This window comes from Corvus moneduloides, chromosome 2 (assembly GCF_009650955.1).
Source record: "Corvus moneduloides isolate bCorMon1 chromosome 2, bCorMon1.pri, whole genome shotgun sequence".
NCBI lineage: Eukaryota > Metazoa > Chordata > Aves > Passeriformes > Corvidae > Corvus > Corvus moneduloides.
In genome coordinates this window covers 82,335,592-82,350,400 of record NC_045477.1, presented here as the reverse complement: position 1 = coordinate 82,350,400, position 14,809 = coordinate 82,335,592, and the positions used below count along the sequence as shown (strand labels likewise).

The following is a 14,809-nucleotide window of genomic DNA, read 5'->3' as shown; positions in this document are numbered from 1 at the left end:
TAAAATTCTAAACATAAGATCCAAAGCTACATGGAGTCACACTTCAAATTACAGAGGCCCAAGAAGGTAGCATAGGCATTTATCACTCCTCATTCTCATCAGGATGATCAGCTTCAAACGATGCCAGCAGGCAGTGGGCACCTACAACAGCTTTAGAAACAGGGCCTCTTGCACATCTGAAGACATCATTCTGAGCATCACCTTACGGTATTGCCTTTGATATCACATATTGGGAGCTTCAGAATTAATTGGGGAAGCAATCACCCTAAACATAGCAAGGCTGTCTGATCTCTCCCCTGCTTGCAGTGTGGGCGCATGCAGGACATTTCCACTGTGCAGCCCATTCCCAGCACCCCAGTGCGAGGAGGAAAGCCCCCACTCTGTTCCCACTGAGGGATACCCAGTGCTGGGAGGCAAAGGGAAGTTGAGGAGCACCAAAAGGACAAGGCCAAGTGGGGACTGTGACAGGGAGGGAAGGTGTGATGGAAATGGAGAGCACTAATTTCTGTGCTGTCCCTTTGTCACCGTTGGTACCAGGCTGGAGTGTGCGTGCGTGTGTGTGTGTGTGTACCACTCTGCAGGTGGCCTTTCCATGGGCACCCCGGTCCCGACTGAAGGGATTCTGTGGCCCTGAGGGTGGCTGGAGGAGACCGTTTTCGTGGCAGAATAATGAATGTGATTAAATCACCTCTTCCTCCTTCTGACTTCCTTCCCGTTTCCCTTCCCCCCTTCCCTTTCTCCCTGGTGTCCAGGGCTGTTGGCAGCAGCACAGGAAGGCATGGGACTGTGCCGATCCCTGCGAGACCAGGGGCTGCGCTCCATCCATCCATCCATCTATCCATCCATCCATCCATCTCACGCCCGGTCTCAGGGCTGCAGCCCGGCAGTCCCGCGGCAGTGCGGAGCGCTGCGGGGGCTTCCTCCTGCCGCCCGGGCACTGCTGGCAGCTTCTCAACTCCGGGTAAGGAGGACACCCCTCCCATCCGCAGGGCACCTCGTGCAAATGCCAGCATCCCAAAGCCACCCGAAGTGTTCCCCCCGCCCCGCCGGGCCCTGCTCCCCGGGGCTCCCCTCCGCGGGGTGCGCGGCTGCCTAGCCGCAGCAATGGGGACAAATAGAAAATAATATACTTGCCCGCACGATCTTATATTCCCTTCTTCCCACTTTTTAATATTTATAATAGTTGTTATAAACTAGCCCTGCCTCGGGGCTTTGCCATGCTCTGAACCTGAGTGAGGTGAAAGTGGGAGAAGAGGGTTGAAGGGATGGAATGGATGAAACGCAGTCAAAGCTGGTTTCCCCCCCGACCCCCTTCCTCTTTCAATTCAAAATCAGAAATTACTGCCCGAGGAGCAGATACTCCGTTTTATTTGCTCGTAAAAAAAAAAGTTTTCAAAGCCTAATTTCCACCAGATACATTGATTTTCCGTAAACAGAATTAAAACAATACGCTCGAGTAGGTGCCATTAAAGCCAAGCCATTTCTGGCTGTTAATCACGGGAGAGAAGGATTAGAAAAGTCAGTAAAGGAGCACTGAGCTCGAAACGCAAAAATCCAGAGTTTAGGAAGAATAAACTCAGAGGGGGCTGAAGCAGCTCAAGAAACACGGAGCAACCCTTAATAAGAGTTAAAATTCAGCGTCAGGTTACTTCTCGATATTGCAAGGAATACGCCGTTCCTGTAAGGGATCTGTGGTTGTGAAATGCATCCCTTGCTAAAATACCGTTTGATGTTTCTGTCGAAGAGAAAACCAAAACAATCTTTTTTCCTTTTAAGTCCCGATTTCAAAATCAAAACCAAACAAAAAAACCACCCCGGAAAAATCCCTCTAAATTTCCAACCGCAGCTTTGAGTAGCTGTCCTGGCGATATTTGCTTCAACCCTCACAGGCGCAGTACCCCTGTGTTCCCGGGGTCTCCCTGCCCTCCCTTCCGCCTTTTCTGCTGCTTGGATGGTCTGCAATGCCCGGCTAAATAATTGCTAGAATTTGAAAAAAAAAAAAAAAAAAAAGAAGGAAAAAAAAAAAAAAAAGAAGGGGGAAAAAAAAAAGCCGGGAAAATGCGCACCAGCATTCAGGTGCTAACCTACTTATTTGAAAGTAATTTATTTTCCATTTTGCCCGATTTCTCCCTTTAAAACAGAACGCTGAAAGAAAGAATAAGTGCTTTAACATTTCAGTGTTGTGCTCTGGTAATTACTTTTTCACTTTTCCCCTAAGTTCCAATGTGAAAACCTCACAGGGGGGTCTTTGCTGTGGCAGGGCTACAGTTCCCAATCCCAAGCGCAAGATCTGCAATTACAAACCCATTCGGTGCCCTTCCCTATCATTAATATGCACAAAATCCTGCTGCTAATCTTATAATCTGTTTTGTTTCACCAATTGCTTGCCTAGCACCAGGCGGGAAAGAAAAAGAGAGAAAGAAAAAGAAAGAAAGAGGAGAAGAATAAAGCCGGAAAATCACAGAAAGCTTCGGAAAGTAAACGGAAAAGCCAAATAAATCGGATTTTATTTCTGATAAAGCAAAAATCGTTAAGGCTGTTAAAAGGAAGCAGGATTTTCCGCTGGAGGCGCGGGTGTCAGGGAAATTTAAGGAAAAATCTGAATATATCTAGCATTTTATTAGCATATTCGATTTCTCCACGTACGGGTCACGAAGTTCCTTAAGCAGTCAGCTGCAGAGGAGGGAGGGTGCGTGTAAACACCTCAGGAGAGTGTATTAATATCCTCCAGTTTGACGAGGAACAGGAGGCGCCGAGCGCGGGCGAGCTGTGGGTGCGGGTTCGGGGGCGCTCCCGCCGCCCCCGCGCTGCCCTCCGCAGCCGCGCAGCTCCCGCGGGCTTGTCACGCCTGGTCATTAAGACTTCAGTAAAACAATGAAGACATTAGTTTTTGAAATCGTCCCCATCCTACTCCTCCCTCCCCCCGCTCCCTCTTCCTGAGCGGCAGTAAGGGAATAAAACCATCTACACCACACGCGTCCTATTGAGATTAATGAAAAAATTATGCCAAAAAAGAAAAAAACCCAACCCACAACAAAAAAACAACCCCAAACAACCCTTATCTCATATATCTTATCCTCCGTGCCCTGCGCCAGGCCTCGCCGCCGCCTTGCCGTGCACCTGATGATTTATTAACGCAATCTGCGGGGAGAACGACACGCGTGCCCGGCTACGGCTCGTCCCAGCTCATCTCCTAAGTAATTGTTTCTCATTAGTTCTGATAATGTTTTAATAGTGCCGCCCATAATTTAGTCAGCCTGGAATTAATAACGGAGGGTGTCCTGAAACGCACGGGGGTGAGGGGGAGCTGCAATGTAAGCAGGTAGTCTTTAATTAATCAGATTAGCCCGGAGGTCCCCGCGCTGTAAGGGATCCCCCGGCGCAGCGCCTCGGACTGGACCCGGGGGGCGGACGGGGAGAGAGGGGGGTCGGCCCTCGCTGCTCATCCCCAAACTCCGCGGAGGGGCCGTGGGGGGGGGGCTCTGCCGCCGGCCCCCGCCCGCCCCGCGCCCTCAGGGCCGCCCCGGCGGAGGAGGGCGGAGGAGGGCGGCCCTCCCGCTCCCCGGGCCGGGCCCCGCCGTGTCCCCGCCGTCCCCGGGGGGCCGCCCCCCGCCCCGCTCCTTCGCCGCTCCCGGGCCGGGCCCCGCCGTGTCCCCGCCGTCCCGGGGGAGCCGCGGAGAGGCGCTCCCGCCGCCCCCGCGCTCCCTTTCCCCGCTGCGGCCACGCGGGCCCGTCGGCGGGGTTCTTCCTCCCCCCTTTTCCTCTCCTCTTAATTAAACCAAAAATAACCCGAAATCAGTGAAATCGCTGCTCGGAGACGGAGGGGAAACACGCTAGGCGAGGAACGGGAGGAATAAAGCACTGTGGCTTCATACGTGAAATGGCCATGGAGGCGGTGAGAAACGAAACTAAAAAACAACTGTTTTCTATTTACAATTTTAAATAAACAGAACAGCCTTCCCTGCGGTGTTTGTCTAAGTGCAGCAGCATAGCTGCTGTGTAGGTCATGAAAAGGTTGGTGCATAGTTTAAAACTTCCCATTCTGTTAATTTCTTAAAGAACAGTCGTTCATAGTCTGAACACAAAAGCTCATGATTTAATGAGGAACAGAAACAAAATCTCTGATTGTTGGTGTTTCAAACTTCATTGGAGTCCTCTGGCAACCACAAGTTGATCCTCTGCAGCTTCAATACCCTTTAGCCCTCCATATAAGAGTACATGCTGAATAGAGGACAATGCCTGGTTGTTATGTTTATTTACCCTTACTACAAGCTGGGTTAACCTCTTCAAAACAGCTTTACTAAGCCCGTTAACCACACAGCCCACATGATCTGTAGCCGTATCCCTAATGTGATGTAAATCTGACTCGAGACCATATGCACAAGTTCTGCTGCATTGTGTCTCCAAAAACTACAAGTTTATTGCCATCCAACCCTTCCCGGGCCGGACGCTTCCAGGAGGAAACTCTATGAATAGCGACTGCTTAAAAAAAAAAGAGAAGAAAGTCAAGAGTCCTGCATTGTTGGTGCATTATTTTTAATGGCTGTTGCACATTTACAGAAGGGTGATGTGTGGGGAAAGCAAAGCTCACACGGTAAAGATTTTCATCACAGTTATTTCAACTGGTGCGTCTATTTGAGGCTTTTTCCTTTCTGCCAGGAGTTCTGTATCAGAGTGGGAAGAAGCACAGATAGAAATAGAAACAACTGAATCAGTTTTCTTCTGCTGTTTTAACAGAGCTCAGGCTTATGTTTTGCCCTTCTCCTTCAGTGAAGTCATAATCCCACGTTTGTAGCAATTACTGTGATGTCACAGAGTTGGTGATGTAACTTCATTGTGGGCTATGAGTAGATCATGGGCCATGCAGGAGTGAGCAGTGGTTTGAGTTGGGAATAGTTTTAGTAATTAGCAATTCTGGTAAGCAAACTATAACAGATCTGCAAAATGGAAATGAATTTCTGTTTAAGCTTGACATCTTTAATTTCACCTCCCCCCAAGTATTATAGTCATCTTTTAAAACAGCTACTGGGGCCCCATGGAGAGAGCTTCATTTACCAGCTCATTTTTTCTTGATGGCTGTGGCAAGCGTAACAATGTTCTGTGCCTGCTTCAGTAATGGCATGTCGATCATGCTCCCGCGGAAAGTAAACGCTCCCTGGAAAAGAGAGAATATGAACTTTCTGAGACACCTTTGGAAATTGTAGTTGGCATGTCTTGTTCTTTAAAAACACATCTGTTTGCCAAGAAACATCATCTCCCACAGGAATCCTGAAAAAGTTTTAGAAGACAAACTAATCAAGACAGGGAAAATGCATTTTAAGAAATGTGGAAGGCAACAAGCTCTCCAAAGAGGAGGCAAAAAGAGAGAGAAAAGAGAAGCCCAGGGTGCAGCTGGCCTGTTTCAGCCTCTGTAGCTGGCAAGCACTGAGGACCAAGAGCAGTGAGGCCGTGCGTGCCAGCTGGGGACAGCGGCTGGCAGACACCACACCCGGGGGCACCTCTGCTCCCCACCTCCAGCATAACCATCCAGCATCCATCCAGGGCTGTGCCACAGGGCCAGCGGGAAACTGCCTGCAGACAGAGGGCAAAGCCAGAAGTTAACAGTGTCAGTAAACAGTAATGGGTGTTTGTGGGGGTGAAGCTTTCTTGACTCAGGGTTTGCTGAGGTTGTGCTGCTACTGCACCCCTCCATTAGGTCTCCAGTGCTAAAGATAGGCCGGGCCTGTGCCGAGAGCCAGGGATTGGGATGAAAGCTGGAATAACCAAGTGGACGGCACAATAATAGTGCCCAAATCTCCTCTGGAGCTGAGATAAAGCCCACCTGAGCACCACATACAGAGAATTACCCCAAGTGGATGCAGAACTACTCTGTGTGCCTCAGCGGCAGCAACCTGAGAGTTAGGATAGGTTTCAAAGGTCACTTTGTATTTCTTAGGATTTTTTGTTGGTACCATGGTGACAAGTTTAAAACAATTAACTATGAATCATAGTTAAATCTTAAACAGAGGACATATGTTTTAAATAGTGCCAAACCTGACTTGTGCCCTGTAATCCCCATGTGTTGCTGAGGTAGGATTTGGAAGATAAAACACTGCACTAAGACATGCTGAAGTTCAATAGACAAAAAAAAAAAAAAATCTTATTTGCAATTCTAACAGTAGTTTGACACATTAAAAAAACCCCAAACAACAAACCCAAAAATCCAAGTACAAAGCTGCAATCCCTTCCCTGAAGAACTCAGAACTGAGGGCCTGGCCCCAGCATTGCGTAGGGCATCTCTGTGAAGCACTGCTCTCTCTTTTAATGTCCTGCTACAATCGATACGGGATCACAGCCTGGCCTTGGGTTTGACAGTGAGCAAGGCTAACCTAGAGCAAGGTACGGATGATAGCAGCACTTGTGTCTGTGCATGAGCAGTGAGAAATGCAGAAGAGAACAAACCTTCTGGTTTTCATTTGGGGCTCGATAATTATTAAATAGAGGACTCCGGTAAGTAAAGTGAAAATACAACCCATTTACAGAAATGTTTAGGAAATGCATTGCTCCAGTGGCATATATAGCTAAACTGAAGCAGTATTAATTAAATACTAAATCATGTTGTGGAATAGTTAAGACAAAAATCCACCTTAAACAGTCATCTAATACAAACCAATATTCTTGCATGTAAGAGCAGGCTGTATTAAAGCCATTGAAAACATAATAGTAAAAACTATTCTTTCACTCAAAGTAGATTTTCCTACTGTAGTTTGCAGTATTTCAGGTAGGTTTGGAGATAATTGGACTGACAGATACTCAAGGGTTGGTGCTTCAAATAGAATTTTTTTGTTTACTGAGCAAACTGTCAACCCTAGCTTATCCCAACAACACCAACATCAATATTGTTATTATTATTACTATTCATAATATACCACTTTTAATTATAGCTACATATCAGTAAGTTTCAGTTATTCTTTTAAAACTTTACGGAAAATGCAGCCTCAAACTACTCAATTTATTAACTGCTGTGAAAAAAATTGGGAACTACGTAAATATTTTATGTCATAGGACTTATTTGGAACAATTTAGGGCTGTGCAGTGATCTCAAACTGCAAGGTACATTTTTTTTAATTGTAAGAAAAACATATTTTAATTGTCCTTTTTTTTTCTACAGGCGTTCAGTAATGCCCATTCAGTAACAGCCGATTCGGTAACAAAATAAAGAGTCAAGCTAATTCAGTAACAGCTATTGCTTACAGGAGAAATTTGCATGTGGGATGACAGTCATAAGCAGAAATACATTGAAGTCTCAAATCATCCTTCCTAGTTCTGTGAAAGGCTGACTTAGGTCACCCTAAGTACCTGCAGTAGTTTGCAGAAAGAGATGGGTGCCTAACAATGTCACTTCTGATATCTGGTGGTCCAAATCATGGCTGGAAGGGTCTTATCCCTTCCATTGACTGGATACAGGATGATCTAAAGTCAGATGCCCCTGCAGGCACCTAAGTTGCACCATGATGAATCTGGGTCAGAATGTCGTTTTTATAAAGCAAGAGTTAATTAAACAGCATGCTTGTCCTCTCTTCATTAAAATAATATGTTTAGAAAGGGAAACAGGGTAATGGTGTGTATATGGACACACAAACAGTGAACCACATGAGAAGTGTTGCATGTTTCCTGCTTGTCAGTGTGCAGCTGTACTTCGGGTTGCTAGGAATTTGAATTCGTGAAGGAAAAAAATGCCTTTTTTTCTTTCCTAACAGCAAAGGGTAACATGAAGTTGGCTTCTCTGCCTGTTCACTCTGAGGCTTATTTTCCCCCTGCTAATTTGCAGTGTTGAGCTAAAGTCCAGAAAAAGAAACCAATTTTAATGCCATTGAATGTACCCTATTCACTGACTCTCTTTCCACCCACAGGTTTCAACAGATAGGAAATACCAGTAATTACAGCTTTGTCCCCATGCTCTCTTTTCCAATTCTGGTAGACAAAATTTGCCTCTAGCATTCTTTTGATTTTCTCTCACATGAATATAAAGAAAACAAGACTTTCTATAAACACCATTTGCTTTGATAGCATTAATCTGGGGATTAATTTAGTCATAGATCTAAATTTTCTTTTTGCCTAATTTTCTCAACAATCTCACACTTCCAGCCTGTACTTAGATTTCCAATAGTTCAACTATGGGACTAAGGGCCTGCTCTTAAGGAAGCTTGCAGCATGAACAGGAGCAACAGCAGGTGGGTAATGCAAGGCTGGGATTTGCATCCACTGCATTCGGCGGCTGTGGTTCTTGCTCACCACGTAACCATTTAAATCATTCAGAGGGAGCCTTTTCAGAACTCTGTAAAGGGACCCTGCCATCAGACTAATCAAATGTGTCAGACCAGCCTTGGGAAGAGACAGGTCCTCCAGGTAAAGGTTGATGGAGAAGCTGGGAGAAGGAACATCCAGGAGGCAGAGCCACAGATGATGGGAACAGCTTCCAGATGACAATACATGGATGCAAGTAACTCGGTGACACTGTTGGGGCAGCCCCAGGCAGCACAGCATCCAGCTGCAGACATCCTTGGCTTCTGCTGCTGCAGGCAGGAGTCAGCTGCAACCTGCCGGGAAAGCTGTCAGCTGCAGTCTGCAGGGAGAGCTGGCTCCTTCAAAAGGAGCGAGCCCCAAACAGAGGTGGTGTAAAAGCGTCGGCAGAGGCAAAGGATGAGAGACGGGTCTCTGTGCAGGTTCCAGCTGGTTTACCAGCTATGGAAGATCCAGGGACAAAGACCAGAAAAAAGGGGAGAGCACACTATTTTATATGGGGGGGGGGGGGGGGGGGGGGTGGAACAAAGGGAAACAACCAATGGGGATTGACTGAGGAGGAGGAGACAACAGAGGAATATCCAATAGGTATAACTTAAGGGAGGGAATTACATGAGTAGACCAATGGAGCATCGAAGAAGGGAGAACTTTTCAGAACTAATACGTAAGGAACTAGGGGAAATACATAAACATAAACGTATACATAAAACTGGATGGAGAACTCCTGAACCAATAAACTTAAAACATGTAAACTAAGAACCGCTAGGAACATCGGAATTCGCTGTAATGAGGGGGTGAGAATCAGACATCTGTGTTCTGGAGGCCTATCCACCTGTCCTCTGAATGCTCTGCTGCAGTGGCCACTGTAACCTGCACTGCAACAATTCAGGTGGGATGAGAAGTGGGGGAATGGAGGACAACTGTAGCACTCACCAGACAGCAGTCTGGAAGCGCAGTCCTTCTGAGGAATGGGTGGCTTTGTGGGTCAAAGACGCTGCCCCGGTTTTAAGCGACACTGCACAAATTCTGCTATGCCTGTCCAGTGCCATCCGTCATACAGCCACACAGAGAATGTGCTAAAGGCAAAGCCCTGTGAGAAATAGGGTGACTTTGGCACTCACCACTCTGCAGTGTATGGGAGCTGTAAGGGCACTTTGGCTGGCCCACGCTGTACAGCTGTTGTGAAGGCAGCACAACACAGCAGAGGGGTTTGTAAATACAAAATGTCTGTGCTTCCTCAGCCTGATTGCTCTATAGATCTGTCAGGGCAGACTACCAAGGACGAATCAAGGGAAAAAGTGAATGAGCGGTGTTCATTGTTTGGGTCATCATGCAGAGTTGCAAAAAGTCCTTCCCAATTCACTTAGAAGACAGGAAAGACTCAAGGTGTTTCCTTCTGGCATGAAGTATTATTCACAATGACATTTAATGCTCTGTTAGGACAATAGTAACACTTTAAAAAAGTAACAGCAATTTATGCAAGACGCAGGCCAGGCTGAGTAAGGTCTTAACAGCTCTACTTCGAATTTCAGTATATCCTAAAGTGCTGTGAGGATGGAACAAAGAAGATTTGGCAAATATAGAAGACAGCTGCAAGTGAATTAAAATTATAGAAAGCTGCTAGGTTTTGTTTGTTTGTTTTTGTTTTGTTGTTTTTTTGTTTGTTTTGGTTTTTTTTTTTTTTTTTTTTTTTTACTCAGAAGGTAATGGCAAATTATAGTCTTGGAAAAATGGGAATTGAGAATGGTCAGCTCCAAGTGATGCAAGGATCCAGCCTACAGGCAAGAGAAGCCATAAGGCAGAGTTGACAGAGAGCAGTCATTTTCACAGGTCAGGACATGAAGACATAGGCTAGTGATAAAGAAGGGCAATCAGTTGTGCAGTAAGAAGAACAAATGCAACAAATTTCCAGGTGGTTGTAGAGAGACTGAAGAGATGCAGAACCAAACTTTGTAACACACCAGTTTGGCAGATTTTATGCTTGTATCTTATGAAGCTCCTTTTAGATAAATGCAGCCACTCCAGCACAGCTCAGACCTAGCAAAGTTCAATGTGTAATTGAGGGCTCTTCTTTGACAACTTAGAATACAACCCTGGCCGCATGTGGCCATTGATCTTAAACATGGCTCTTGTTATACCTATATGTCATCCTTAAAGATTTGCCTTGCCTATAAGAAATGACATGTATCAAGTCACAGAAAGAGTCTCAGCGTTGGTCATTTGCCATAGCAAAAGGTGAACGCATTAATGCAGTGTTTCCTGGAACATGAAGACCTCCTCTTTTTGTGTGTGTCTCTCCTGTATTCGGGAACATTTACTTTGTGAAACTTTTGGGAGTGGTCAAAGAGTTTGGTAAATCTATACGACCATTTCATAACCAGAGTATACTAGTTTTTAGTGGCAAGAAGCATTTTACCTTTCTAGAAGTTAAATGGACAGGATTCAGTGTCCACAATTTCTGTGTTATCTGGGGATCAATATTCTGTGGTGGAACGAGGAGAGGGGAAGAAATGATACAGGTAATTTTCTTGCTAGTGTTTATCATGGGTATAATGGAATTCTGTTATATATGGAATTGTGTTGACTTTGAGTACAACAGGGGATGGACAGGATGACGAGTGAGGTACCCTTATGTTTTTACATAAGATTAGGGAATGTAAAGTTTTATACTTCTTCATCTGTACTGAAACCTTTTTATATGATACACAATGTTACACAGGGTTTTACTCTCACCATATTTTGTTTCTTGATGTACCACTGGATTAAGGAGAGAAATAAGCAGAAAAAAACTATCATGATATAGAACATTTAAGGCACCTCATAGTAATGTGACACAATTATCTCTGAGTTGTATATTAAAGTACTTGAGTTAATTAAAGTCAAACAATAATTGTTCTGGGACGTGTGGGACGATGATCAGATGAGCTAGTCCCCCTTGGCTGACAATACAGAAGAATTAGATGTACTCCTGCACCTGGGAATGCTCGTGGCTTTTACCTCAGCATTTGCTCCATCTGTGGTTACCTGTGCCTCCATCCACATCCGTCCCAATGACTGCAATGAGCTCACTAAGAGGGTTACTGCAGACCCTCAGTTCTTAGACCACTCTAATGTATTGATCACCTGCATTGGTACTGAATATGAAGATTGGTTTTCCTAAGACATAGCAAGTATGTAATTTTTGAAGTACCAAACAACTTCTGTAAATTCCAAAAAGTCTACTGGCTTCCTGTCTGTTGGCAGATGGGACTCCAAGCACGAGCATCAGTTTTGAGAACTCCGTGCTCTGTTTTTGGAACCACTGCTGTGGTCCACTCAGTCATTGTCCAGCCTCTGCTAATAAACCTTTGATTCGATGCCTTGATCGTGTCATACATGTAGCCAACAACTTTAACTCCCGTGTGAGAGTTGCCAGGATTTTCTCAAAGACATTTATATAGGTTACATTGAGATTGTGGCTTGTCTACAGTAGAAGGAAAAACCCCAGTTGTCTTGCATCAGATGGAAAAATATAGCCATTAATGCTAGGTTAATTTGTTGTGTGTGTCCACATATCTGCTGTCCTAGGCCACTGTGTAGAGATAGCCACCTTTTTCAAAAGCAGCTTACTCTGGGAATCTAGTCAGGCTACTTAGATGGCAGGCTTGAAAGTGCTAGGGGATCCTGGTGAATAGGTAAGGCTTTGGCATGGGGGACATTCTGGGTAGTTAGGCCAATAGAAAAAAAGGAAAAGCAAGACAAGATGATGTTCCAGGAAACTGCAATACGGACAAGAAACCACCTGCTGCTGAATTTTGAATTAAGTATGAGTCTAAAATAGGGGTTATCTAATGCTTATGGAATTGCCAAAACCTCCTCTTCCACTACTTAGGGGACTACTGATTGTATGACAGTCTCACAAGTGAGGGGAGGTCCTTGGACAGTACTCTGCTGTCATGTGGTTAGAAATAGTGCACCACTGATAAAGATTTGGTGTTTTTTTTCCTATTACTTTTCTCAACAGTTTTGCTAGCAATATTTTCCTTTGCAGACCCAATCCCTGCAGAGTGTGTGGCAGTCTGGTTGTCTCCTTGTCCTACTTGGCAGTCTTTGGAGGAGATGTGCATCTAGGACATGGAGGAAATGGGCATAAGGGGACCAACGAGCCAGCCACCCTTCTCTCCTCCACCCCCTTCATCATTAGGAGATGTCGTGAGTCAAACAGAGCTCCCACACTGCTCTGGTAACGCGGGCCAGAGGCTGTGTGTGAATACAGCCATTGTGTAAATAAGTAATTATGTAAGTCCCCTTCCAACCCCTGTGACCTGTGTCGGCACTTGCGGGCAGATGCCAGGCTAAATGGAAATGAGCAGAAGGGGTGATGCCAGCTGGCTAGTGCAAACCTTGTGTACCTCCTAACCCACATAGACAAGCGTCCTCATGTCCACAGACACAAGAAATCTTTGATCCAGTTATCTGAGAAACACTGATTCTTTCCATGGTAATTCAGTGTCTTGCCCATTTCTGAAACCCAAAGGTCTAGTTATGACTTTTTGGAGACACCAAAAATAAGAGGAATAAACACACTAAAATCTGCTTGGCTCTGAGAACATTACCTCTAATCCTGCACAATATTAGCTGTTACAAGGAAATAAGAGTTTTGTGTTCTGCAAGCAGGGCAGATTTGGTCTTCTGAGACGGGAAGGGAGCAGGTGGATGGCAAAGGCTCCCCCTAAAAAGCATGGCATTCAGAAAGATAATTCCCCTGGGATTAATGAAAACACACATTGTTGAAGTGACTCCCTGCAGAGGAAATTTGGAAGTCTTTGCTTTGGGGCTTAAAAAGAACGCTTGGATTTGCTTACAGGTAATGAACAAAAGAGAAGAGGAGCCTGGTCACAGCAAATGGCGTTGGGTCTGTGCCTGGGGGAGGAGTGATTATCCTCAGTACAAAGAAATGATTTCTCTTGAAACAGAAGGTTGACACCATATTTTTGGGGAAGTCAAGAGCTAACAGCTGTGATGGTGCTGAATGCAGGTTTAATTAATTTTTTTCTTCTGCAAGTTGTAGCCAAAGAGCCGTCGTTAAGAGCTGGGTCATGATTCTACCTTCTTGTAATGAACTTCCAAAGGTTAGTGAGCTGCTAGGAGGTGTTCAGTGAAATCTGGGTCAACTGGGAATATTTTCCAGACTGTGACACGGTAATGCCTCTCTCTCTTCTCTGCTCAGGCCTGTCCTGCCTCCAGAGCAGACTCATACATAACTCTCGCTTTCTTTAAGTGTCTTTGCAGTAGGTAAGAAATGCCCAAATAACCAGTGCAGTCACATATGACAAACTGAAGACTTCACAGGCAGTGAGCTGTATGGATAAAGCTTTTTGGGCTGCATATTTTCACAGCCTTTCCTTTGGACCATTTCACATTCACCCCTTTTCTGTAAAACCAGTATGGGTAGAAAGACACCTGTACACAAAATCTTTGGAGAAAATAAATGATCCCTGAAAAGGTTTGTCAAAGATATCTTTTTGGAAAGAGAAAATTCTGAGTGGGTCTCTGATCTGTTGAAGCGTGGATGAGGAGGGAATTCTGCAAAGTATCATCACCATTAACTTTCTGTAGCCATTTTGTTGATACGTAGAAAACATTAGAAACCACTACCTTTTGTTTCTTTTTGCCAGTGTAAGCTTCCACTGGAGAAGAAGTAGTCAGTGAGTTCAGAGGATAAATCAGTTTGTAATGCCAGAAGCAGGCCTGTTTGTTTGAGATAGGCTTCTACCTCCAGGAGCAGATGGAAGGACACAAAAGGTCAAGAAAGAAAGAGCAACAGCCACATGAAATAGAGATTGATTTTTGCCTCAAATAACTCCCGAGCAGCAGTGCAAGAACTCTGACAGAAGAAGCCCTTTCTAAAGCTCAACAGGTAGAAAGGACTTTGTGATCCTTCAAGTCCACAGTGGGGCAGGAAAGATGAAGAACAAGGACTTACAAGGTCCTTCATTTCTTCTCCACCTGGCATTACTGTTTCCAGCCCATATATAAGGGTTTTGCCCTGCTGTGTGAGCCAGACAAGCTGTTTTTCCTTCTTATAGTCCCCCAAGCTGCCTGAACCACCAGGGATAACCCTTTCAGCTGGGGTGGGCCTGGAGATCCTGCTTGGTCCAGCATCAGAAACTCCTCAGGCCACCAGTCTCTCCCTCACCCTGAGCAAACAATCTATTTAAGATCCCTGAATGAAAGGCAGATATGAGGATTTTTTTTATTGCTGTCTTTGCATTTTCTTTAGTTACCTTGCCATTGTGGTTGCTGCCTACTTGTGTGCTCTTCTAGAGCAGGAAGGAATAAAATTAAAGAAGCAAAGTTCTAGAAATCAGGAATATACTCCACTGGTTTTTATTCTCTGTCTTATACTGTATTGGGAACGGAAGAATCCTAGAGAGCAGACTTGCTGCTGCCAAGCAAATCTTTATTTTATAGCACAAAAGCAGCTTCCTGGACAAACAGCCTATCCAACCATGCATTTTTTTCTCCCTAGTGAGCATCATGGTTA

At 45.1% G+C, this 14,809-nt stretch overlaps 1 protein-coding gene and 1 long non-coding RNA gene across 2 annotated transcripts in view; one reads left to right on the top strand and one right to left on the bottom strand.

Moving 5' to 3' along the window:
• Nucleotides 1-14,809, top strand: part of LOC116439962 — a 79,726-nt gene that overhangs the window by 22,021 nt on the left and 42,896 nt on the right. The window lies entirely within an intron of this gene.
• Nucleotides 4,516-14,809, bottom strand: part of CLYBL (citrate lyase beta like) — a 168,521-nt gene continuing 158,227 nt past the window's right edge. The window contains exons 8-9 of the mRNA XM_032100122.1: nucleotides 5,056-5,155; nucleotides 4,516-4,664 (exon numbers count right to left, since the gene is read on the bottom strand). Of these exons, the coding sequence (XP_031956013.1) occupies nucleotides 5,060-5,155 (96 nt within the window). The 3' untranslated portion in view covers nucleotides 4,516-4,664; nucleotides 5,056-5,059. The remainder of the gene's footprint in view (nucleotides 4,665-5,055; nucleotides 5,156-14,809) is intronic.